General features: G+C 43.0%; 1 protein-coding gene across 1 annotated transcript in view; it reads right to left on the reverse strand.

Annotated features, from left to right (window-relative positions):
• Positions 1-26,619, reverse strand: part of KIAA1549L (KIAA1549 like) — a 228,887-nt gene that overhangs the window by 85,849 nt on the left and 116,419 nt on the right. The window contains exons 2-6 of the mRNA XM_050955195.1: positions 18,830-22,696; positions 14,110-14,222; positions 11,160-11,379; positions 7,765-7,898; positions 4,627-4,789 (exon numbers count right to left, since the gene is read on the reverse strand). Of these exons, the coding sequence (XP_050811152.1) occupies positions 4,627-4,789; positions 7,765-7,898; positions 11,160-11,379; positions 14,110-14,222; positions 18,830-22,696 (4,497 nt within the window). The remainder of the gene's footprint in view (positions 1-4,626; positions 4,790-7,764; positions 7,899-11,159; positions 11,380-14,109; positions 14,223-18,829; positions 22,697-26,619) is intronic.

The following is a 26,619-nucleotide window of genomic DNA, read 5'->3' on the forward strand; positions in this document are numbered from 1 at the left end:
CTTCCATTCTAGAGACACTATCCTTGCTCTGAGATTTTTAGGGACATTTATGAAAAAATTAGGGAGGAATTATGGAGACTACTTGGAGCAGCAGCAAGTGCCAAAGGTATGAGGCCAAATGTACACAGGTGGCCTGGGGTAGCAGCTTGAACGCTTGTGGTGCATTTTAGATGCATGGTAGAGTAATAACAGCAGTAAGCTGGAATAACATTTAGTAACATCAACTTCTGTGACCAGGAGTGACTATGATATTGACCATATAGTCATTCCTTTGCAAGCACTCTGACACCATTTTGCGTGTGGGGGGGGCATTCTTGGCTGATTTTGTCCCTGGGTTGGGGCACTGATAAGAGGCAATCTGTGACAAGTTTGAATGGGTTGGGGCACGGGATTCACTGCCCAAGCCACAGGCTGCATGTTGTGCTCTAACTACCCCGTGTGGACCTGCTGACATGCTTTAGATAGCTATAGCATGTTAACGTTTACGGAAAACTAGGGTGGGCTGGCACCTCTGCCATTCCCTACCTCTTCCTGCTCACAACTGCAGGGTGGGGGAATGCAGACGCTCTACATAGGCTGCTCTTCCCACATGGGGAGCCTATGTAAGGGATTAAGGGGACATTTAGTGCCTCCTTATTCCCCTGTGCATCTTTACAAGCCAGGACATAATTTGGTGCTAAATAAATGATAAAATAAACAAGGGTCTGATTCTACTAGCCCTACTCAAATACACATTGAACAGAGCCCCACTCATCCCATAGTCCCATTGAAACCAATGATTTCAGTAGGACTGCTCAAGGAGTAAGATACTATTTAATGTAAGGGTAGCAGAATCTGGTCATAAATAAACAATATATAAAAAGAATATATCTAATATATGTATCAAATATATCTGTTTGTGTGTGAATTATAGATGAAACAAACAAAATGACTCTAATTCACATTGCCAAATTATATGGCATTAAACATTCAGAGTATGATGTTAATATACCACCATTCATAGTATTATGCTGAAATTTACTAGATGGCTGTGAGAAACTCATGTTTTACATTTTGACCCTCTTGCACTTTTACATCTCAAATGTGCCTTATAACGTGAAATTTGTTAGCAAGTAATTCACAATCTAGATCTGCAGCTTTTTCATTAAAAGGGAAAATGTGGAAAGGATTTTATCTATGGCATACAGTAGCTTTAGTTACTGTAGAATTTTAGAAAATAAAATAAAGTGACTTGAAATATTAAACTTTGCAAAGCATCTGACTATACTCAGTAATTACTTTTTATAAGCAATTGTATCATCGCTTATTTTAACTGTCTTCTTCCTCTTCGTATGGCTGATGTAAACGTATAATTTTATATTCAGATGGCTGATCCAGATAATTGCATCAGGAGTAGTGGAGTGTATCGCTGTAATGCCTCCTTCATATTTGTGAATCAGGCATTGAGTTGTTATATGTTCCATGGTCTGTTCTGGGTGACGACATTCGCACATCAGAGAGTTTTTAATTTTTCATTTGTGCAGCAAGTATCCACATCTGCCATGATTTGTGCAGATGCCATTCAGGGTTACTTGGGCTGTGCATATATATGATAACTCCTGAATGCTCTGAAGGAACCATTATAGCCTTCTGGGAAATAATGAGTTCTCACGATGCTAGGAATAGTTACCTGGTAGACTGATACAGTGATGAGCTGCCAAAAAATTAACAACCGGTTCCCTCCTCCTCACTCCACGAGGGGGTCGTGCCCACCCCCTGGGACCCCGGGGCTGGGGCCAGAGCCGCTTGGCTGCAGCCAGGGCGCTCGGCTGGAGCAGGACTGGGCTGGGCCCCATCTTGCCTCCCTGGAGCCCTCCTCGCTCTCCCACCCCAGCTTACCTTGCCAAGCTGCTTCTTGTTTCTGAGCCCTCCCGAGTCCCAAGCTTCCCGTGCAAACATCTGATTTGTGGGAAGCAGGGGAGGGGGAGGAGAAGGGAGGGGCAGAGCCTTCAGGGGAGGAGCCCAGGAAGCAGAGGTGAGCTGGGGCCAGGGGCAGGGCGGCCCTTTTAGAACTGGTTGTCCTGGGACAACCAGTTCTAAAACGGCTTCTAAATTTAACAATCGGTTCCTGCAAACTGGTAAGAACCGGCTCCAGCTCACCACCGGACTGATACCATTATGGTGTCAAGTTAATATGCACAAAACAATTTCCTAAGTAAATATTTACACAATGGTCAGTATCAGTCTGAGGCTATATATTTTGCATGCACAGCAGGTTCATCAGTCAGCTGCATACCTGCTGTGGAGGGAATTTAACCAAGACCTGCAACTTCTCTTTGAAGCCATTATATGCTGTGCTACAGCAGCATTAGCTAAGGACTTGATAATGCCTACTAGGCACAGACCTGTGCTGGGGGCAGTGAGGAACTGCATTACCTCATGGGGAGCTCTGGCAGCAGGGCTGCCTCTACCATTTTTGCCACCCCAAGCGAAAAAAAAAAGCCATCTGAACTGCCAAAGCAAAAAAAGAAAAAAAGAAGAAGAAAAGCCCCCCAAACTGCCAAGCTTTCTCCGTTGGTGCCTGGAGCCGGCCCTGTCTGGCAGGGATTTTGCCTCAGTGAGAGAATGCCTTCCAGAGGTTCCTTGCACATGAGGAACATGCCAACATGCCTGCTGCTATACTGCCTTTATGCAGGGCAGAATACTCCTCTCCCTTGCACACCAGTCCTGCTGCGGAAGTTGGTTTGGAGAGTGAGCCAGGGCCTTCGTCCCAATCCCTCTGGGATCTCTCTGTGCACCAGAAGTAGCCCTGAATCTATAACAAGCACTTGGAGTTGTGTTGGCCACACAAAGAGAACAGGCTCTTTGTGCATGACTCCCCTTTCACTTGCATAAAGTTCACAATCTGGAACTGACAAACATGTGAGCAGGCTGATGCTGTGAAACTGCCCCAAGATGGAATTGTCTCAGGCAGTCTGAGATGCAGTACAGTTAGTGTTGCCAAACTGTACAGTTTCAACCACAGCAATTCAGTTCCCTGCACTGCGATTGGTTGTGATGGGCTGATGTGTACAATCATAGTATGGTCATTTCTCAATGGCAATCCACTATGTGAATCCCTGTACTCTGAGTGACAGATGGCCATTCTACAAAAGCAGGGTTAGGCTGCGACTCCTGGCCTACTCGGATTGGTGAGTGAGCAGTTACTCATGCAAATGACTTCAAGGGGACTATTTGGAAGAGGACCTCATCATCAGTGTGAGAAAGGGGGTCAAAATATGGGTCTATATGGTTATTTCTCAATAAGGAAGAAAGGACCAAAAGGGTGATTTAACATTTCCCCAACTTCTCAAGTGTGACAACACTGTTTCATTAGGCCAGGAAACGTATTACAGTTTCTAAGAATTTTATCTTAAGATACAAACTCCAATAATTCAGAGTTAGGAGCAAAAAGCTGTGCTTAGCCCTACCCTGTTAGGACTAGTTATTGCAACACATATGGAATGGAAAACAACACACTGAGAACCCCCTGAAATGGATAGGTCTGATAGGCTGGGTCAAAGACAGTGTTTGAGCCTTATCATTGAATTTCTTGGCTACTGTAGGCTTAAGCCAGACCTTTATTGTTATTCCAACACATTCTTTAATATTTGAGAAGTGTCTCATGAAGACTTACGCATAGTAAGATCAATTGGAACCTGCCCTCTTTTAACTCAAGACCACTATTACATATTAATGTTCCCCCATTGTGTCTTTGTCTCCATTTACACTGATCTTTTCCTGTGAATAGCAAACTTGTAATTATACTGAGCCTAATTTCACAGACTGATTTTAAATGATCAAGCAAAAATCCTCATAGCCACCAATATTCTTGTGTCTTCACTCATTTTATGGAAATCAGAATATTACATGGGTCAGAGAGAATACACTCTGTGCGTACTGCCCTGAGGCATGATTTTCACCGATTCACAGCATCCTTGCCTCATAACAAGATGAAATAAGAGGCTGCATAGTGCGAAATGAAAACTTCATCCTGAAATATTTAAACCTTGTTTGTGATTTAAAGAAATGTCTTGCAAAGTTAGCTTAAGACACTCAGAAAAAGCATCAAAGAATTGTTTCAAACAGGTTTTTAACACAGTTCTTCTGTTCTTCCCTTCAAGGCCTGCACCCATTCCCCACTCTATTGGTTTTAAAAGCACCTGGATCTGTTGACATTCAGAGCACTACAAAGTCCATCTATTTCAACAGACATTTGGGCTCTAATTCTGCTCCTGCTGAAGTTAATGTCAAAACTCCCATTAATATAATGGTACAGAATCAGGCCATTGGTGAGGGTGATGCTTGCGGGGTAGAGAGAGAGCGAGGGATGTTTTATTATGTTTTCTTGATTCAGTGCTGGCTTTATAGTTATGTGAGATCTGCCACTGTTTTGCCACTGGGAGAGAGGTGTGGAGAGGAAGACGTTTTATGCATTCTTAAATATTTACCAGGGTTCCTAGAGGCTGGGATGAGTGTCTATTTAATATGTTAAATTGCAATAAATAAATAAAATAAAATGCATTTTAAATTTCCATGCATTACATTTCAAAGTATCTCAAGCAGAGTCAGCAAATCTTTACAGAACACTATAATGTAAGAGCTTACATTCTGCAATGGTCAATGGTGGATAGGTAAGATAGAATCCCACCAGCTCAGCTGAAAGCTGATTAAGAAGGTAGCTGGAGATGGTGCCATTTAGGGCTGTACTTTGATTGCTCACCACATAAAACAGAGTGACAGCTTGGGAGACATTTGATGTGTTCAAAATCTGAAACAAAACAAAAGTAAAGAAACAGTGGGAGGCTACATTTCAACTTGTTAGTTTGCACATTTTATGTAATCAGTCCGATCACATATTCAGAGAAATGTTGACTGTGATCACCATTTTCTGTAAAAAGGATGTGCTCTGTTTAGCACATGTAGCTTCATTACTGAACAGGAGTAGCAGGGTCGGCTCCAGGTTTTCTGCCGCCCCAAGCAGCAAAAAATAATAATAATAAAAAAAGCCGATCAGCAGCACTTTGGCGGCAGCTCAATCACGCCGCTCCATTCTTCGGCTGCAGCTCAAAGAGAAAGAGAGGGACTGAGGGACCCACCACCGAATTCCCACCAAAGACCTGGACATGCCGCCCCAATACTGAACGGGTCCCTTTGTATTGGCAACCCCAAGCACCTGCTTCCTGGAGCCGGCCCTGAGGTGTAGCCCTGAGTGAGGACCAGAAATTCTATTCCTGATTTTCAATGGAAAATGGAAAAATACAAGGAGGGTGAGACAGATTATTTGATAGATAAAATATTAAAAAGCCTTTACTCAGGGAAAGTGGCAGCCTCCCTCTCCCCCATCCCCCCCCATGCACTCCTCAAGGGGCATCAGTCCCTTCTCTATCATCCTAATGTAGTGACATAAATCTCCTCCTCTCTCTTCCACCTTCATGGGAAAAAGGTCCTCCCCTTTCCTTCTGATCTTGTTGCTCTGTTGAATAGCTGTTTGCTCTCTTCCTCACCCCCATCTCTGAGCCTGCTTCTACTCATACTGTGTCTGGCATCTGCGAGGAGTACAGGAAGGGAAAGGGGTGCTGAGAGAAGCCCTGTCGTACCTCCCTTTTTCTCCTATATTGCCACACATACCAGCCACAGACTAGGAGATTATAGAGGTATAAAAGAAAAAAATGTTAACTTTACTGCTTTTATGTAGGTTCTGCTTTATGCGTATTCACATAAATCATAATTTGATTTAACTACCTCTTTTTAGGGTTATAGTCAACACAAAATGTGTCACAATACAGTCACTCGATAGAATTCTCTGCTCTGATTATCACTGGTGATTCTACAGGATATCAAAAACACACAGAACTGCAATCAGTAAACCCAGTGTTTAATGTATTTATCGCTAACACAGGCTTTATAAGGATATGAGTACACTGCAACATAAGCCTGGGCTTGAGCTCAGCTTACGCCTAACTCCCTCTTGTATTCACATTGCAATTGCTCAGACCTGAAGGCTGGAGGGTCGGAGCTCGAGTTAAGCCAGGACCCAAGGTCCAAGCCCTATTGTTTGGCAGCACAGATGCAGCCCCGCTTGACTCAGGTCTCCGGAGTCAGTCAGAAGTATCCCACAGTTCCTTGGGACAATTTCCATAGTCCTTTCTATCCCAACAATCTGCAATCCACTCTACTGAAAACAGAAGAACCCCCCAGCCCTGCCCCTTTGCGAAAGGCAGTTGCTCAAGTCAGGGTTAACCCATTCTTCTCTGATGACCAATCTGCAAGCATACTATCAGAGAGCCTCCTGGGTTTGCAATGGAAAGTGAACTGATCAAGCCTTTTGTAAAGCAAACTGCTTCCTGATCACAGGAGGACAGCCAGATTTTGGTGACTCTCTGGTGCAAGGCCAGTAAAATTGTGGACTTCAGCAAAGGCACCAGGAGCGACCAAGCGTACCAGCAGACAGCTAAAAAGCTGGCAGCTCTGCAGGTTTTCTAGACAGGTGATCATTGTAGGGAGCATATTTAGAGGCCAAAGAACGAACACGAGCAGACCAGGGACAAGAACTGAACTTCAGGCAACCTGCCAATAACATGCCTATTTTATGATTACTTTGACTAGGTCCTGGGCATTGTGTCCAGCATGGAGCCATCCAGGTTTCATGAGGACCTAGTGAGCTGGGATGGTGCCCTACTGGCCCCTGAAATCAGCATGGGAACTGATGGGAGCCAGCACCAGGCTCCCAGTCAGGAGCATGAAGTGACTCTTTTAACAGAACTAATCCCAGATCAGTAACTACATGAGTAACTTTAGACATGTAAAAAGCAACAAAGACTCCTGTGGCACCTTCTAGACTAACACGTGAGGACTCTTCACTCCCATAAATCTTTGTATGATCTTTTCAGGATCAAGCCCATGGTGCACAGCACAGATTTACAAACACGGAGCATATATGACATAAAGAAAGGCGATTCATTCCTTGGTTCTGATCCTGCAAACACTTGCACATCTTTAACTTTACACACACGAATAGACCCACAGTTTCTTAGTCAGAGTGCCAGAAATGACATGTTCTACACCTCAAAGTTCAGTAAAAACACAGAGAAAAATATCTTACACTTTATTGTCAGAAGGAGTTTTGCTGAAGCTGACTTGTAATCAGGGGCCTCTCTAGGTATTTTGCCACCCCAAGCACAGCAGGCAGGCTGCCTTCGGTGGCTTGTCTGTGGGAGGTCCCCAGTCCCACAGATTCGGCGGCACACCTGCGGGAGGTCCTCTGAAGCTGTGGGACCAGCGGACCCTGCGCAGGCATGCCATTGAAGGCAACCTGTCTGCCGCTCTCGCGGCGACTGGCAGAGCGCACCCCCGTGGTTTGCCACTCCAGGCACATACTATACGTGCTGGTGCCTGGAGCTGCTCCTGCTTGTAATAAATACAAACAGTATTAGAATGATGACTCTACTTAAATCTAAAACTCAGTAAATTTTTAATTCAGAAAAGTGACATGAATAATGATTTTTCAAATAATAAAACAACTTTTTATGCAACTGTGCTTCATCATCTTTTTTCACAAAGGTTGCATCCATAAGATCGTAGTAAAATGTAAAACAGCATACCTAATTTAATATGAAAATATAAAAACATTTCCAAAGTGACTATCAAGTTTATTTTGTTGACATTAACATGCCTACTAGCATTCTTAACAGCAGGGAATAATCATATGTGACTTACAGATTGGCTAAAGAGGTTAAATTTTACCTGAACCGTTAAGTTGTTGCTAGTGTTTAAGACCTTTCTTTCAGCATCCTCAAATGCTTTTTGTAACCGTTGCTCCATGGTCTGAACAAACTTGCATGACTGTATGTTGTCTGCTTGACCAACAAACTGCAGCTCTACAACAGGAATAGTACGTGTGTGTTTTAGTGAAAATATATTCCTAGCCTGCATAACTCCTATAATGAGTCACACCAAAATGATAAATTTAAGAAATTAAACAAGAGATAGTAATATCATGTGAGGTTTGCTTATGTTTTTAAGCAGCACTAGAAACAGGTTATCATTAAGATAAAATTCAAAAATTAAAATCTGTGATTAAAAGCATAAATAAAAGTGATATGTATTATTGCACGTTCTTGTTCAAAGGCTAAGGTACGAACAAAAAGCATTTTAAAACATGAATATCTTTAAAATCTTTAAGGATTTTAACCTCATAGGAAAGAAAAAAATCATACAGCTGCTCATTCTTTTTTCTCTGGATAACAGTATACTCAACAAGATATTTGTAATATATTTTATATGCTTATGAAATCTCTTTGAAATTCAAAATATGTCTTCATTGGCTGACCTGCTAGTGCAATACTTCACCTACTATATGGGGAATCAATCTGGAGACACAGGGTAAGTGTGGATCAGTTCCCCCAAATTCTCCTATTAATCTGCACTGAGCACTGCAGCAGTGTTACAGAGAGGTTAAAATCATAACCAAGGTTTAGGATGTTCGGAATCCAAGACCCCAGTTGGTCCAGCCAGACCTTATATGCATACATGGAGCTCCCGGCATCATAGGAAATACATAATATGCTTCAGAATACATTTCACACATTTAGTTCAAAGTCTGAGGATTTCAAATATTTAAATGTATTGGGTCCAATTCATCCTAGGTGTAACTCCACTGTTTTCAGCAGAGTTGCACCCGGGATAAAGATGTCCCACCATTCTCACATTTAAAAGAGACAGGGCACAAACAATGGGTACTCCTGGAGGAATTCTGTGCCACTGCGCAATGCAAAATTTTGCAGAAATTAACATTGTGCATGTAGAATTTCCTTTCCCCCCATGAAAATGAGCTGCAGTGCTGCTAGCCGCCACTAGGGGCCACTGGTCCCGGTAGAGCCCAGCTTGCATATAGAAGACATTGCTGCGGGGAGGGAGAGAGAGCTAGAGGGTTTCTGGCAACTGCAGTTTCCAGCACCCCTTGAGGGAAGGAGAGCATGCAGGTAACTCCCTGTAAGCCTGGGACCGAGCATCAGGTTGTTTCTCCCTCTGTATCCCTGGGCTCTGAGAGGGAGAGGGGCGGGTGTCTGGACAAGGGGCCCTGCAGCTGGACTGTGGGGAGCAGAGGGTTCAAGTGCATTGACTGGGGTGGGGTGGCACAGGTGGTCTCTGAGGGAGAGGGGTTGTGGGTGTCTGGCCCCCTGGCTGGGCTTTGGGAGGCGGGTGGGAGGTGGGAAGAGGGCAGAGAAACAGGAACTGGGTTGTATTAGGGGTTTCTTTAACTCTGTACTCCTGGGGGAAATTTTGTGTGTGTCCATATTGTTACAGACATACTTGCTGACAGGTATTTTAAAATAAATTACCAAAATAATTGAAACTGGCATGATTATGTAGTGTTATTTTGACAAATAAAATTTGCAGAATTTTAAAATATTGTGCACAGAACGCCCCCAGGAGTAAATGGGACTGCACACATGGAACTGGGTACCAAATTTAGATCACTGTTTTCTCTGAGAGGAACTGATGGCTGAACTGACAGTAACTTGTGTAGTATGAAGAGAGCCTGAGACATAAGCCCTAGGCCTGGTATGAGGCAGAACCTAGTCATAGAACCTGACAAGAACAGGGCTGATATTGCAGAAATACACATTCCTAAGAAGTGCTAAGTACAGAGTACTCATGCAAATACATCTTGATATGAAGGATGGTACAAAGACATTCCCCAAGGATGACAGAAACAAACTGACCCCTCCTAAAAGACAAGGTCAAGATGACAGTACATAACTTGTTTGTATTGGTATATAAAGATGTATCTCAGAGGGATTGTCTTTGGCCAGCCTAGGGACAGTGGAAAGTCCTGCCACTGACTGAGCTGATCCACTGTTACGGGCATACATGTCTTAGGGCTTGTCTACATCAGAAAGTTGCAGCGCTGGTGAGGGAGTTACAGCGCTGCAACTTAGGAGGTGTACACATCTGCAGGGCACCACCAGCGCTGCAACTCCCTGTTTGCAGCGCTGGCCGTACTCCCGTTTTGTCTCGGGTGTAGAGGATCCAGCGCTGGTGATCCAGCGCTGGTAATCAAGTATAGTCACTTACCAGCGCTTTTCTTGACCTCCGTGGAATAAGCAGGTATCCCAGCATACCTGAGGAAGCCTCTGGTAATCAAGCTGGTCTCCTTTCCCGGTTTGCTCTCTCGTTCCCCGAACCCCGAGCAAGCAGGTCTCCTTCCCTGAGGTTTGCTGGGTGGTGCCGGGAAGGCGAGAGCAAACCGGGGAAGGAGACCAGCTTCGCCGCGGTTTGCTCTCGCGTTCCCCGAACCCCGAGCAAGCAGGTCTCCTTCCCTGAGGTTTGCTGGGTGGTTCCGGGAAGGCGAGAGCAAACCGGGGAAGGAGACCAGCTTCGCCGCGGTTTGCTCTCGCGTTCCGCGAACCACCCTGCAAACCGCAGGGAAGGAGACCTGCTTGCTCGGGGGTTCGGCGAACGCGAGAGCAAACCGGGGAAGGAGACCAGCTTCGCCGCGGTTTGCTCTCGCGTTCCCCGAACAAGCAGGTCTCCTTCCCTGCGGTTTGCAGGGTGGTTCGCGGAACGCGAGAGCAAACCGCGGCGAAGCTGGTCTCCTTCCCCGGTTTGCTCTCGCGTTCGCCGAACCCCCGAGCAAGCAGGTCTCCTTCCCTGCGGTTTGCAGGGTGGTTCGCGGAACGCGAGAGCAAACCGCGGCGAAGCTGGTCTCCTTCCCCGGTTTGCTCTCGCCTTCCCCAAAACCCCTTGAAGCCGCCCAACAGCGCTGCAGTGTGGCCACATCTAACACCACTTGCAGCGCTGGTTGCTGTAAGTGTGGCCACTCTGCAGCGCTGGCCCTATACAGCTGTACTAATACAGCTGTAACAACCAGCGCTGCAAAATTTTAGATGTAGACATGGCCTTAGTATCCTCATAGAGTGCCAGGTGCTATTACCACACTTCGTCAACAATAAATCTGGCTGGGCGCCTTCGTACCTTAACAGTTCTTGTGCTCACTGGGCAGTTCGCTCGAGGGGTGCTATGCCAACTGTCTGCGCAGAGCTGGGACAGCACACAGGAAGAACACACACACGCAGCCAACTATCTAACCACAAGTCGTGCAACTGTTACACCAGATATGTGATTTTGTTACTTGCCTGTTTTCAGCTGAAAGTGGTATGCAGGTAATGGATTCCATGGCAAGGCCAGTACAGCAACAGACTGAAGATTTGGCACATGCTGCTTTATGTCCGCTGTGGTGTTGCTAATACCATAAGCAATGAGCATTTCAATAACAACAGCAGGTATAAAAACCAACCTCCCCTTCGTAACGTAGTAACCAACTGTCACATTGTTTGATTGTTCCAGAATTTCAACCTAAAACACACAGGGAAAATGTCTTTTTTTAATTTCCATTTTAACTACCAAGCTATTGGATTTTTTCATTCTGAATAGGATTTCCTAGAGGTTTTGCATGTAATCTCCCTTAGGGCAGGAGGGAAGCAGGTAGTGCAATATACAGCAATTTTAATTTTGAATCAAAATCTAAAGTTCCCATCCTGAAAACCCTGATACACAAGTAACTTCACACACAAGAAGTTCCACTAAGTTGTCATGTGTGTGTCAATGTTTCCAGTCTCAGGACCAAAAGAGTGTAAGGATAAAATTGTTTACTGCCTGACCCCCTGACTTCACTTGGGGCTCTGTTCTGTGCACTCAGCGCTCTCTCGACAGGCAAAGCTAACACTGCAATCAGCAGAAGATCTGGGCACAGACCAACAGCAAAATGAGCACAACAGTGAGCCACAGCAAAGAACAGGAACAGAAAGAAAAAAATTGCCCCAAGAACTTACAATTTCTTGTTAGGCTCAAAACTTGTCCCTAGCACTACATCAAGTTGGGCTCCTCCATTAAAGGGGAAAGGAACACAACCCAGAAGGAGAGGAGTGACAGTACAGCTACTCTGCAGCCTGTATAGCCATCACAGGGTACAAGCTCTCTAAGCTCACTACTGCCATCTTCCCTTGGCTACTTAGCACGCGAAAGGGAAAGGAGAAATCTGCAGAGTTATAGCTCCACAAAAAAAACTGACTTTCCACAATTTATTCAAATAGGATTTTTGTCCTTCCTCCATCATTTTTATCAATGTTACCTTTTTGTGTCTTTATTTACAGCCAATACGCAGTAAGCAGAGCTGTGCAAAGAACCCCCTGTTTATAGTAATGGGAGCTCCATCCCTCACTTTATACTGAATATGGCTCTAAGAATCTATTTCATTCTGAGCTTACATTTCCAATAACCCAGAATTTCATGTCATTTACATGGAAAGTAATGAACATGCCACTCTAATTTATTTTAGTAGAAACTGTTTTCTCCCAACTGCAGGGTTTTTTTGTCACTGTAGAAGCAAATGTATGAGGTACTAGGCTTCCAAAGTGGAGGATGGATTGACAGCAGTGACAACCCATTTACTGGCCATGCTGTTGCAGCTGATCCGTATTAAGCTGTGGAAGCACTTAGCTCTCTACATGGCTGTACTCATTCCTGGCCTTTAAGAGGAAGAAGCTGCTGCTGTCAGTAGCCATCTCCCACAATGTGCCAAAGAGACAACTACCTCTCTTCCCCCTTTTTACCTTTTAAAATAAAATGACAGCCACCATAAAAGAACCCTAAAATTGTTAGAGCCCACATAGTGTTTGGGCCACCCCTGCCTTTCTTCCCTGGAAAAGTTACCAAAAGCCATGCACTTTTCTCCAAAACAGATTGCCACCTCTGCAATGCACCCAATTTCTGCAAATAAAATCCTCCCCTTGACTTGCCCACAAAGCAGCCCAATAAAATTGCAGCTAATTTTTAACAAATAAAAAAATCAGGGGCTTTTCTTGAAAAGACCGTTTTATTTCTGGTTTAAAGAAGATTAATAGAAAGGCTGTATCTTCAGAACAACAAAAACCTGACTGCAAATGACAGAGAAATACTGTATACACTCGTATTTACAGTTAGCCTGCTAAACTCAGCTACAAAAACTTATACAACAAGCCGTTACATCAGAACTTATAGAAAAACAAGTTAAATAAAATCTAACCATAAAAAGGAGAAATGTGAGCTAAAGTAAATATTTGTCCCTTGAAATGCTGAATTGCCATTTAGACTTTATCATATCAGTGAAGTTCTCAGATGCATAGAGAACTGTATTATTTAAAGACCAAAGTAAACTCTCCAAAACATATCAGTTTGCCATTAACTGCATGCACAATCGAAACAGTCTGTTATTAAACAATAATGATGTTATGAAAATTTTTGGGGAAAAAATGTTTTCGTCTGTATCTGTCATTGGCAATAAAATTTAAAAGCCTCAGAATGTGTAATTCTAAATCCTTTCTTTTAAGCTCCAAACACAAGTTTTCTGCCTTTCTGTTTTTGTTTTTGGGTGGGGGCAGGCCTTGATGAGGTGAAAGAGAAGGAAAAAAAAATGGGTAAACTATGGGGTTAAATATGCTAACTATTGCATAGCCAAAAACAAGCCTGCCATATGCCATGCATCTTGTCTCTCACACGTTTGGCAGCCCTGAGATCTCTCACATGCAGCAGGGCGGCTGCAGGAAGGGCCTGCTGGCCTTCAAGGGCCATTGCAGCACCTGCTGAGTAACCAGCCAGGCAGCCTCAGCTTCTCATAACACTGCTCCCTCTGCTAGAGCCAAGTGGCTAAGGAACAGTTGGGAAAAGAAGGCGATGCCTCCCTCAACCGTCCAGTAGTTAATACCATCCTTAGAATATCTAGCACCAGTTCATGGACTGAATTCCATTCAGTTTCAGTACACAATTCCATCAAAGGATACCTGGTTCTGCATATCACAAACACAAACTACTGAGTTTTGTGGATCTTGGAGGCCTTATGCCTTTTTGTTTGAATTGGGTCTAAGGCATATGAGATGAGATACAGGAGTTAGAAACTAACTAGGATGCCCTTAGTTCATAGTATTAAAACCACAAAAAACAAAACAAAAACAAAATCTTTCACAGACTACTAATATTCAATACAAAAATTTTTGGGGGGCGGGGGGAAAGAGACTTATTTTACCATATAAGCTAACTAAGCTTGCTTACTTGAGCATTGACATTTTGGTTGAAAGCTTGTCTCAGTGCTTGGGTGAGTCCTTTTGTCACATTCTCTTTTAAGGAATTGCTGATCAGCAGCCTTCTTGTGTTCAGGAACAGAACTGTCAAACAACACCAAGTTACACATTAGTTTGAAACATCAATGTGCTGTTTGCTTGAGGGTTGGTTTATTTTTTCTTCTAATTTTGATCACAGTCAGTCGGTCATAACTCAAAGGGGATCCAATAAGAAGCCATGCTGTGCATCTGGTACATGGAAGATAAATATTGCAAGAGCTAGCCAAGGCCCAGAGTTCTCCAGTCCTCTGTGTACAAGGCCTATTTTGCAGGGCCAGTGCAAGGATATTTTGCGCCCTAGGCAAAACTTCCACCTTGCGCCCCTCCTCTTCTGGCCCTCTCCCCAGTGCATCACTTATTATAAACTTTCAAAAATGAATACTGCATAATGTGGCATTGTTCATTACAATTAATACAAAGGGGTCAGAGGAGATGATCACAATGGTCCCTTCTGGCCTGGGGGAACCTATGAACAAGAAAGAGGCTGAGAATGCCCCCAGCTCACAGGGTCTCTAAACGTTCCCAGGCTCTGAGTAATTCACCCTCCGAGGGGGACTCAGGGACAAGGAGGGCAGAGCTGGGCTCTCTCGGGAAGCAGGTGAGGGTCTCCCTGGGGATCAGGGCTGGCTCCCCGCATTGGCACAGTGCCACCGAGGGGGAGGGTGTCAGTGTTTGGAAGCAGCACCTGCACCAGCTCTTTCCCCTCCGTCGTGCTGCAGGGTTTAGTTTCACTTTCCCTTGCCCCAGGAGGCGGCTGCACCCAGCCTCAGGCAGGGCACGTTGGAGGGTGAAGCTCACCTGAGCTCAGGACTGCGTCCTGCCTCCCCCAACGGCTCCATCCCTTGGCCACATTGGTCACCACGCCTGGCCGGCTGTCTCCTCCTTGCTCCACCATAGGCTCCCGCTGACTGTCCTGTGCGGCGCCCCTCGCTGTGGGGGTGGGTTTGTTATGGAGGCCTCGCTCCCCACCCTGCCCAGCTCAGCTGACTCCCGTGATGCCAGACACCGCTTTTTGGTGCCCCCAAATCTTGGCGCCCTAGGTGGCCGCCTAGTTCGCCCAGTGGTTACACCAGCCCTGTTATTTTGGGGGATCACGGACTAACAGTTGCAGTAATTTTTTAAAACACTGAGTTACCAGCACGCTGCTGTTTTGAGGAGAGTACACTATAACCAGACTAGCTGAAGACAGACTGAAGGAGCATTCTAACACAACTGCTGTGGCATTGCCTCACAGGGCTCATGGTACAGGAAGGTTCAGGGAGGACTGTGTGGAAGAATATGCACTGCATATTTCCATAATGAGAGAGTAAATTAATATTTCTACTTCTCCAAAGTGGAAACAAAGAAATAAAACTGGCATTTCATATCCATTGTTAATTTCATTATAGAAATTGTCCAAACTTTCGTTGATTAGTTGATTGTTCTGGGGCAAAGACTGGATCATTTATTCGTGGCATTTTTGTAAAATACTTTGCAGACAGAATAAGGGCTAGTCTACAGTAGAAGCGCTACATGGACGCAGCTACTCCAATGCAGCTGTGCCACTATAGCGCGTCTGGTGAAGATGCTCTATGCCGACCAGAGAGTATATGCATATATTTAGAGGGGAAATGGCATTAAAGGCTGATAACAGAGGACGTTCAGGAGCATCTCCACTCAGTCCTAGGGAAGGTACATACAATGCCGCAACAGCACATACACAATTGTATTTTAATACAATGTGCTCCAAAAGTATTAAACCTACTTCAATAAGGTTTAGCTTAATTCAGTAAAGTTTATCTTAATTCCATAAAGTTGTTCAAGATATTACAGGATATTGTCAGTCTGTCACAGCTGTGCACATATTGTGTTAGTGCTGCAGATATTTAGGAGCCTGAGACATAGGAATAAGAATATAATATATCCAAGAGATGATCATTTCCAGATTTCACTCTCCCTGAGTCCCTCTCATGCCTGTATAAATTGGCATACCCTTTTATCTAGACCTCCCCCTTTCTTCTGTAACTCTCAAAGCTAAGTATCTAATGTGGTGCTACACTATGCCAGTGGTTCTCAATCAGAAGTACACACAGGTCTTCTGGGGGTACATCAACTCATCTAGATATTTGTCTAGTTTTACAACAGGTTACATAAAAAGCACTAGCCAAGTCAGTAAAACTAAAATTTTATACAATGACTTTTTTATACTGCTCTATATACTATACACTGAAATGTTAGTACAATATTTATATTCCAATTGATTTATTTTATAATTATATGGAAAAAATGAGAATAAGCAATTTTTCAGTAATAGAGACTTTTGTATTTTTATGTCTGAGTTGGTAAGCAAGTAGTTTTTAAGTGAGGTGAAACTTGGGGTATGCAAGATAAATCAGAGTCCTGAAAGGGGTACAGCAGTCTGGAAAGGTTGAGAACTATTGCACTACACCACCAACTTAAGTCCCTTATACAGTAACTCCTCACTTAACGTTGTAGCTATGTTACTGAAAAATGCGACTTTAAGTGAAACAATGTTAAGCGAATCCAATTTCCCTACAAGAATTAATGTCAATGTGGGGGTTAGGTTCCAGGGAAATTTTTTTCACCAGACAAAAACTATTTATTATATATATATCTATATATAGATATAGATATACACACAGTATACGTTTTAAACAAACAATTTGATACTGTGCACAGCCATGATGATTGTGAAGCTTGGTTGAGCTGGTGAAGTTAGAGGGTGGAAGAAAGTGGGATATTTCCCAGGGAATGCGTTGCTGCTAAATCAGTGGTTCTCAAACTTTTGTACTGGTGACCCCTTTCACATAACAAGACTCTGAGTGCGACCCGTCCCCATATAAATTAAAAAATACTTTTTCATATATTTAACACCATTATAAATGCTGGAGGCAAAGCAGGGTTTGGGGTGAAGGCTGACAGCTCGTGACCCCCCCATGTAATAACCTTATGACCCCCTGAGGGGTCCCGACCCCCAGTTTGAGAACCCTTGTGCTAAATGCAGAACTAGCACTCGGCTGAGCCCTCAAGGGTTAACACTTGTTAATGTAGCCTCTCACTCCACAAGGCAGCAGGAATGGAGGTGAGGGGAGACAGCATAGCAGACAGAGACAGACACTCACCTTGTATGTGGGAGACAGAGAGAGATGCACACTGCCCCGACCCACTCTTAAGTGCATTGTCTTTTTAAGTGGATCAGGAAGTTGAGACCAGCAGCTGCTGCCCCAAGCTCTCTCTGTCTATCTCCCTCCATGTCCCTTCCGTGCTCTATATGGAGAAGGGGTAGGCGGGGTGCAGGAGCAGGGGGGTGGTGGACACCCTGACATTAACTCCCCATCTTCACAGCAAGCAGAAGACTTGGGGAGCAGCTCCAAAACAGAGAGCAGGAGCAACACATGGCAGTGGGGGGAGGGATAGCTGCAACTGCTAGCCTGCTGGCAGCTGCTGCACAGGGAACTTAGGGGAGCAGCAGCAGGGCCGGCGCTTCCATTAGGCAACCCTAGGTGGTCACCTAGGGCGCCAGGATTCGGGGTGGGCGGCATTTTGTGCGCTCCCCACGGGGCGCACGGGAGCTTCCAGTTCCGCTCCTGTTGCGCCGCCGAAGAAGGACCTTCTGCCGACGTGCCGTGGAAAACAGTGGCAGGCAATTGAGCAGCTCAATGACTGCCGCTGTCACCTGTGGCATTTCGGCGGAGGGTCCTTCTTTGGCGGCGCGATGGGAGCGGAACCGGAAGCTCCAGTGCGCCTTGTGGGGAGCGCACAAAATGCCACCCCCCTAATTCTGCCTAGGGCGCCAGAAACTCTGGGGCCACTCCTGAGCGGCGCGCTGATTGCGGGGGGGGGGCCCCTCTGGTCCACCCTGGTTACAAGCCTCCACCAGCTGGCTGCAATGGGCTGCTCTTCCTGCCAACAGTGGACAAAGCAGGCAGCTGCCAAACTATGTTAGAAGGAGCATGGCACAACTTTAAAGGAGTATGTTCCCAAATTGATCAGCAAGGTAACAACGAAACAACATTAACTGGGGACGAATTTAAGTGAGGAGTTACTGTACTGGCAAAAAAATGATTTCTGAGGACCCAATCGATTTACTATTCTTAGGAGTGGTCTTACCTTAGCTTTAAGAAACCAAGATTAGAACCATGACAAGTGGTGCTATTATCAGAAATTTAGTACAGTATGTCAACATGTGACAATAAAATATTTTGAAAATGTATAATATGAAATGCTAAACATTGCTTTGAAATTTTTCTGTACGTAGGACTTTACAGAATGACATAGCATTCCATATCAGAACAAAAGTCTATCTAGTATATTAACCTGTCTCAATCTGTTACCTCTGCCCGTCACTGTAGAGGAAGGAACAAACTATCATAATATGCTTGACCACCATGCAGCTTACCTCCTTTAAGCACATATATGGTGAAATGTAAAAGTATATACATAAATCTATTATCTATATTTACTAACCTCACCATCACCTATCTATTTGGCTTGTTAGTGTAGTCATCCCCATTGTATCTAATCCTCACATTTAGCCCTTAAGTTATTCAGTAAACTAATCAGTATTTAAACAACTTTTCTATTTATGATGAACTATAATTCATACAAAACTAATGTATTTCTAATCAAACAAGCTGAGTATAGAGCCATACCTGATTTAACCATAAGGTTACTGGACAGCTGGCATTCCGGACGGGAAACTGTTGTCACATTAGCGAAAGTTGTAATTGCAGTTGTAGGAACAGCAGAATTGTTTTCCACTGGAGCAGGGGGGAGCCTAGTTGTTTTCGCTGATGCTGTAATAGATGTCAAAGCTGCTGTAATTGTCAGTGGATATGCAGTTGATGTTTTGGTGATTTCTGAGCTTGTGAATTTCTTGGTGTCAGGTACTGTGGTTTCTATCTGTCTTTGTGTGTGTGTTGCGGATGTCAGTGTGGAAGCTGTGACTGTGCTAACTTTATTGGTTAGAAACATAACAGTGGTGTGGGGGGGTGATGTAGGTGTGTGTCTTGGTGCAAATGGAAAGTTTGTATGTGCTGGTACTGTCGATGTCATTTTTGAGGCACTGTTATTTTTTGCTAGTGTTGATATCAATGTGCTTAATGCTGTCACAGACAGCAAGGGTGCATTTTCAGTGCCTAGAGAAAACAAGGACGAAGTTGGCGCAGATTTTCCTGTTACTGATTTTGCTTCTGAAGTTGCTACTGTAGGTATTGCACCCGCCGACACTGAAGGTAGCACTGTAATGACAGAATAGGTAAAGTTGGTTGTTGGCAAAAAAGCAGAGGTTATTTGTGTTGGTGATGCATGGACAGAAGTTATGATGACTGACTGCAAAGCATTGGTGGTAAGTGTTTGCGATGGGGTGCCATTGGTAGATTCACTGGGTACAGCAACTGTAATTAGAATATCACCTGTACCATTTGCATGCCATGTCTCTGTACTAAACGTAGCTTGTTTTTGAATAACACTAGTCAAGTGACTAGGTGGTTCTGAAACAGAGCTGTTTGTAAAGTCTGTCAAATTTTCAGAAGTCATGTATTTTTCTGTAGTTAGAATAGATATCGGTATTGAACTTGAAAATTGTTTGGCTACTGGAAAGGACGAAATTGTTGGTTGTGTACCACTGACAGAACTAATTTCATTATTAGCTGAGACAATCAAATTGCCAGTGAATTGAGAAGCCAATGGTAGCTCAGACTGTGTTGTGTATAAGGCTTTTGTTGATGAAGAGACTTTTTCACCATGCGTTGTCTGAGATTTCAGAGTGCTAGAAGCAGTACTTGTATCATCAGCTGAAAAATCCTTCACTGTAGGCAAATACAGATGGGGGGATATTTCAAAGTTTGCAGTGAAGTTAGTGTCCCTGAGAGAGAAGAATTCAGTAACATTTTGAGTCGTGGCAATATCTTTTTTTGACTGTGCTGCAGGTAGAGCTGTAGTGGTAGCATGGGACAAATACTGAACACTAGACATTTCCAGGGCAGATGAATGTTTGTTAAATTGTGTGAAATTAGGAGACTTAATTTCAGTCAACGGTGAAGTTGAAACATTTTGATTAGATGTTGCAGGTGTAGATGTTTCTAAAGTTACAGAGATAGAAGCAGTTTGTTTGTTTGTAACATCATTTATTTGCGGTTGCAGACCTGAAATTGTTGAATATGGGGCGTGATACCCAGTTTCTAATGAAGAAGTGCTTGGAGAAACTTCTATTATTGGACTGTTGGTTGTTTCTTTTACTGACAGAACACTAACACCAGCTGAAGTAAGCACGGCTGTAGTAGTCCATTCAGAAGCTGAAGCAGTAATTATAGGTATCTTTGTAGTATCTAAACTGCTTTCAGAGGCAGCATTTGAAATACTAGAGAAAGCTGATGCTGGGCTGTGTGGGGCTTCTGTTGCTGGAACAAATGATGGCAATGCATATAGTTCTGAAGGCACAATAGTGGTCCATGGTTCTGTATCATCTGTGATTGAAACTTGATCAGTGGAAAAGTCAGGTTTATTTAAAGCTGGTAGAGGGGCAAATTCTATATGTGGAGTGACAATGGTGAAGGCTCCTGTATTTGTTTCTTCATTTTCTGTTAAGTCTACAGCTAGATTTTCTCCATTAATAGCTGAAAGCTGTGAAGTTGTAGAATTATGAATAGCAGGTGTATCTTTAATAGTGAACACAGATTTTGAAAGGCCTGTATTGGGAGTGGGTAATGATACTGCAGATGTAGTAACAGAACCGATGATTTCTGTTTTCAAAATACTTTCACGCAGCATTGTTCCTGTTGTGTGTTTGCTGGCTCGAGTTTCTGGAGAAACTCTGGAACGTTGAGATCCGTAAGAAAGGACCTTGTTAGCATGTATGTTAGTGTACATTTTGGCTGTACTACCTGTTTCGAAAGACTGATGGGGTGCCTCTCTAACTGAATAGCCATCAAAAGGTTGCGAAGTATGTTCAAAATCACTTGAAAATACCACTGTATTTTCCTCATAAACTGTATCAGTTACCTCTTTTCCAAAAACTTGACTGATTGACACTGTTGAGTGAAGGGACGAAATATTTTTTAGAGGGGATGTAGAAGTGGTCTCATAGGCTGGCACTGAGTTTGTTGCATTGCTAGTATGTGCTATAATATTAAAAGTATGATTTGTCACAGTCATTAAGGAAGATTCTTTATCTATTGAATAAGGAAGTGTGGTTTTTCTGAAAAGAAAGTCTGATATACTTGTAGGTGCTGGTGGTGGAACTATTGCAGTGCTAGGGCTTATTGCATCTGGAATAAATGTTCTTGGCACAGTAAAGGGAGACCTATTTTCTGTTGAATGGGAGACTCCCATTGGGCTATTAGAAGCTGGTGATAAAAATATTGCCTTGGCAGAACCCGACATATCGTTAGTTGATGTGGAAGACTGATGATTTGTCACTTTTGGTAATGCAGATATAGTGCCCACGGTATGAAAGAATGAAGTACTAACCACTGGAATCTCTGATTTACTATTAAAAGCTGGTGATGATGCAGCTGGGCTGACGACACTCTCTCTGTCAGTCACCACTGCCTTGAACGGCAGATTGGCGGGTATTGCTCCAGAAGAAGACACGTTATCTGTTGAGTGAAATAATGAAGTTCTTTCAGTAGGAAGCCATGACACAGTTTCAGAAGCTATTGGTAGGAAAGACTGAGAGGATATTACTGACGGCGAAGTAGGAGACTGTGCAGATAGTAGGGACATACTTTCTGAGGGTGACACTCTTCCCATTGTCTTTGTGGAATGTCTCAATGTTGATCCAAAGCTCTTAAGTGATGTGGTACCTGTGACCTCTTTGGGACCCCTTCTGGATAATGTGTGATTCACTATACTGGAATTTACAGCAGTGACTGTGCTTGGTGGATTAACTCTGCTTGCACTAAAATGAGAGTCAGTTGAATCTATGTGGAAGGAACTTTCAGTATCTGTGGATAAAGGCACTTTGGTGGGTAGTACAGTCAACTTAGAAAGGATAATGGTATGAGGTGATTGTATTACCAATGAAGAAAATGATGGTGATGGAACAGTTGCAAGAATGTCTGATCCTGATGTGCTTTCTTTTGAAATGGAGGGTGTTTCTAATGATGTTAGCTGAGATGGCACAGCAGTACTTGAATGTGTCATTGATGGTTTTGTGGACAATGTGGCAAACATACTGATTTGAGGCAAACCTGATACAATAGCTGTTTCATCTACATCTTGAGATGATGACCTCACTGGTGATTCAGCTGAAACTTCAGAAGGCTCCTGGGATGCACTATTTCCACTGCCTTGGTAAAGAGTGGGTGAAAAATTAGTTTGATCCATAGTCCTGGCACCAGTCAGTGTTGTTTTTATTATCTGAAGCAATTTTGCATTCTCCAATGTTTGTCTCATTGACATGTCAGCCATTGAGGAAGACTTAATTTCTGTTGAAGGCCATGTTGGTGAAAATATAGATCTCCAGTTAGCAAGAGACTCTGTAGAGGGGGCAACATTTGTTTGGTGTTGTTTGGTACCTGTAAAACAATAATTAAAATGAATATTTTGCAAAAAAGTGTTATCTTGATACACTACACCAGTGAATCTGAACAGGACATGTTTAATCCTAAGTAAATGACATTTCTTTGTGTTGGAAGGACATAATGAATAAACAATCAGACAAAGTTAAAAAATATGAACATGAGAAGTGCAATATGAGTAAACATAACTGTCTCATTGTTTCATTATACAGAAAAATAAAAGATAACGCCAAGCTTTACTTACAGTGATAATACAAATAATTACGGATATTGCTCATAAACTAGGATGGCTTAACCTACTAGGAAGCTAACTTGTTGCACTTGAGACAAATTCTGATGTTATCATCTTCATACTGTGTCAAAATCTTATATGCAGTGTAGTTATAACTATGTTGGTCCCAGGATATTAGAGACAAAAGGTGGGTGAGATAATATCTTTTATTGGACCGGCTTCTGCTAGTGAGAGAGAAGCTCAAATGCTCATCTCTCCCACCAACAAAAGCTGGTCCAATAAAAGATATTATCTCACCCACCTTGCCTCTCAAAATATTATGTAAGATGTTAGGGTTTAGAAGCAGCTATACAGAGGGAATGGATTCTGACAACCAAACATCACTGACTTAGCATACTATACATTATGGGAATAGAGTCAAAATTGGTTGGGTTCCTCTATGAAGCATCTGTAAGTGGTCATCTTGCCAGCTCTAATAACATGTGTAATTATCGGCAGAAAGGCACGAAAATATAACAGGGATGAAATTGATTAGGGGGAATTAAAAACAAATGAGGAAATTAAACTCCTTATTTGATATGTGCAGATGTATAAAACACCTCTAGCACCAATTTATTTAGCATTCTACACCATATTGTCCCTAGGCTTTGTTTTCTTAAAATGATTAGACAGTAAGCTTAAAAATCACAATTTGGAAAATCTTACATTCTTTTTATTTTAATTATGACTCAATCAAGATCAAAATTAACATTTCTTGTTTTTTTCATGAGATAATCAATCAGCTAAAGCTTATCATTTTCCTTTTCCATTTCACTGTCAGCCAGATAGTGGCCCAGCCTATGTACCCAGGCCATAAAAGGGAGCAGACCCGTCCCCTGTAATGTGCGTGGGTAACGATACTACAGATGTAACAAAATTGGTCCTTTCCTCGCACATACATACACATTGCTATGTGACTTCAACCAATATTGGAGTAGATACTACAGACCTCCTACTCCCCCTTGAAACCACTTATAAACTTGCAGTGATAGCTTGTAATTTTAACAGTTTTCAATACATTGCACCCCTCAATCAACTGTATAAGAAGCAGGCAGGGCATTGGCTCAGCCCCACAATAAGCCAGACAGTGCAGCTGAGCCAGCCCAGGAGGAGATAATCTACTATGCAGATCATGACACCGCTGGAATAAGTAAGGAACATGGAAAATATCATGCCTGGCTTAGGCCACTTACCGGGGACTGATGCTGCTGCAATCAATGCAGCGGGAGTTGATTAGAAGGTCTAGCGAAGACACGCTAATTCGACCTCAGAGTGCTCTCTGGTCAATTCCAATACTCCACCAGAACAAGGAGATTAAGGTAAGTCAAAAGGAGAGCATCTCCCGTCGATGCAGCGTGACATGAATGCTGCAGTAAACTGACCTAAGCTACAGCAACTCCAACTACGTTATTCACATAACTGAAGTAGTGTAACTTAGGTCAACTTACCCTGGTAGTGTAGATAAGGCCTTAGGCTCAATTCCTTCTCTGTGCAGCATCTGTGCTACACATTGTTCTGTATACATACACACAGGTCAGAATAGATGATCAAAGTAGTTCCTACTGGTCTTAAATCTGTGATTCTATTACTCTAGTCCTGTAGGGGGGGAGGGATAGCTCAGTGGTTTGAGCATTGGTCTGCTAAACCCAGGGTTGTGAATTCAATCCTTGAGGGGGCCATTTAGGGATCTGGGACAAAAATCTGTCTGGGGATTGGTCCTGCTTTGAGCAGGGGGTTGGACTAGATGACCTCCTGAGGTCCCTTCCAACCCTCGTATTCTATGATTCTATTTGGGCTCCAACCCACCATATATACAGATCTTCCATTCAAAACACTTTAATTACAGATACACACAAGTGGCCGCCAAAGTACTGCAGAGTAAAAGGTAATTCAGATTAGTTTATTACTAACTCAATATTATTGTTTACCATATAGCAAAATCTTAATGTGAAAATTAAATTCAGAGTCCAAACTATTTTGAAACAAGTATTTCCATTTAGCATTAACACACTGTATTTAAGCTAAGTAATAATCATGTCCAACCTAGCATTTTCAAATTACAGGGATTAAAGACCTTTCCTCATACCATATTGTTTAAGAACTGTATTGTATCATGATGAGAAATGGCTTTGTTGCAACATATGCTGAAAATAAAGCATCCAGATACAAATTATTTTAGGGAAGCAGCATACTTAATTGGAATGAGAGAAAGAAGAGAATATTATGCACCAATATGAAATCCTCAGATATTTCCTAAATATAGGCAACAAAATATTATATAGGGGAAAATTAGTTTAAATTATTGTACTTACAAAGAGCTAGATTTTGCTCTTCAGTACATTCCTGTGTCAGAAGTATTACATAAACCACACAATCCCAGGGGGAGCCCTGAGAGGCAATGTGACTCACACAACCCTAAGTCTACAATACAGACGTTACGCCTATTGTTCTTCCCTCAACTGATTGAAAAATACCTTGCATCCACACACAAAAGGGCTTCCACCAATTATTGGGGAAGCAACAATCACAAGTCACAAGACTGACATGCCTGCAAGCTGCATAGAAACTTTTAAAAAACACCATAATAGAGGCTCAAATTAAATGTATACCTCAAATTAAAGAGAATAATAAGAGGACCAAAAAATTGGCTCCATGGCTAAACAGAGTCAAAGAAGTGGTTAGAGGCAAAAAGACATCCTTCAGAAAAAAAGGAACTCTGTCAAGTCAAGTGTAGGAGTACAATTAGGCAGGCCAAAAAAGAATTTGAAGAGCAAATACCAAAAGACTCAAAAACTAACAGAAAAAATATGTTTAAGTACATCAGAAGAAGGAAGCCTGCCAAACAGTCAGTGGGGCCCCTGGATGACTGAGGTGCTAAAGGAGCACTCAAGGAAGACAAGGCCATTTCAGAGAAGCTAAGGGCTTGTCTACGCTGGCACTTTACAGTGCTGCAACCTTCTCGCTCAGGGGTGTGAAAAAAACACCCCCGAGTGCTGCAAGTTTCAGCGCTGTAAAGTACCAGTTTAGACAGTGCACCAGTGCTGGTAGCTACACCCCTCGTGGAGCCAAAGCCTTCTGCATGGTTTACATCAGGGGTTGGCAACCTTTCAGAATTGGTGTGCCGAGTCTTTATTTATTCACTCTAATTTAAGGTTTCGTGTGCCAGTAATACATTTTAACGTTTTTAGAAGGTCTCATTCTATAAGTCTATAATATATAACTAAACTATTGTTGCATGTAAAGTAAATAAGGTTTTAAAAATGTTTAAGAAGCTTCATTTAAAATTAAATTAAAATGCAGAGTCCCACGGACCAGTGGCCAGGACCTGGACAGTGTGAGTGCCACTGAAAATCAGCTTGCGTGCCACCTTCGGCACGCGTGCCATAGGTTGCCTACCCCTGGTTTACATTATACAAGACTCACCTACTGCCTTCTGAAGATGACTCCTAGAGGGAAACACTGAGAGAGAGATTTATTTTTTTTCTGAAGGCTTTGCTTTCTAGAACATCAGAATACATCAACATCAATCCATGTTGTAACATTCTCTCTCTCTTCCTCTGTTCCTTCACACTTGAAGGTTATCATTCTCATCAGCACCATACAAGAGACACTGTAGACTTAAGAGAGTGTCAAACTTACATTATCACAG

Source organism: Gopherus flavomarginatus, chromosome 5 (genome assembly GCF_025201925.1).
Source record: "Gopherus flavomarginatus isolate rGopFla2 chromosome 5, rGopFla2.mat.asm, whole genome shotgun sequence".
Lineage (NCBI taxonomy): Eukaryota > Metazoa > Chordata > Testudines > Testudinidae > Gopherus > Gopherus flavomarginatus.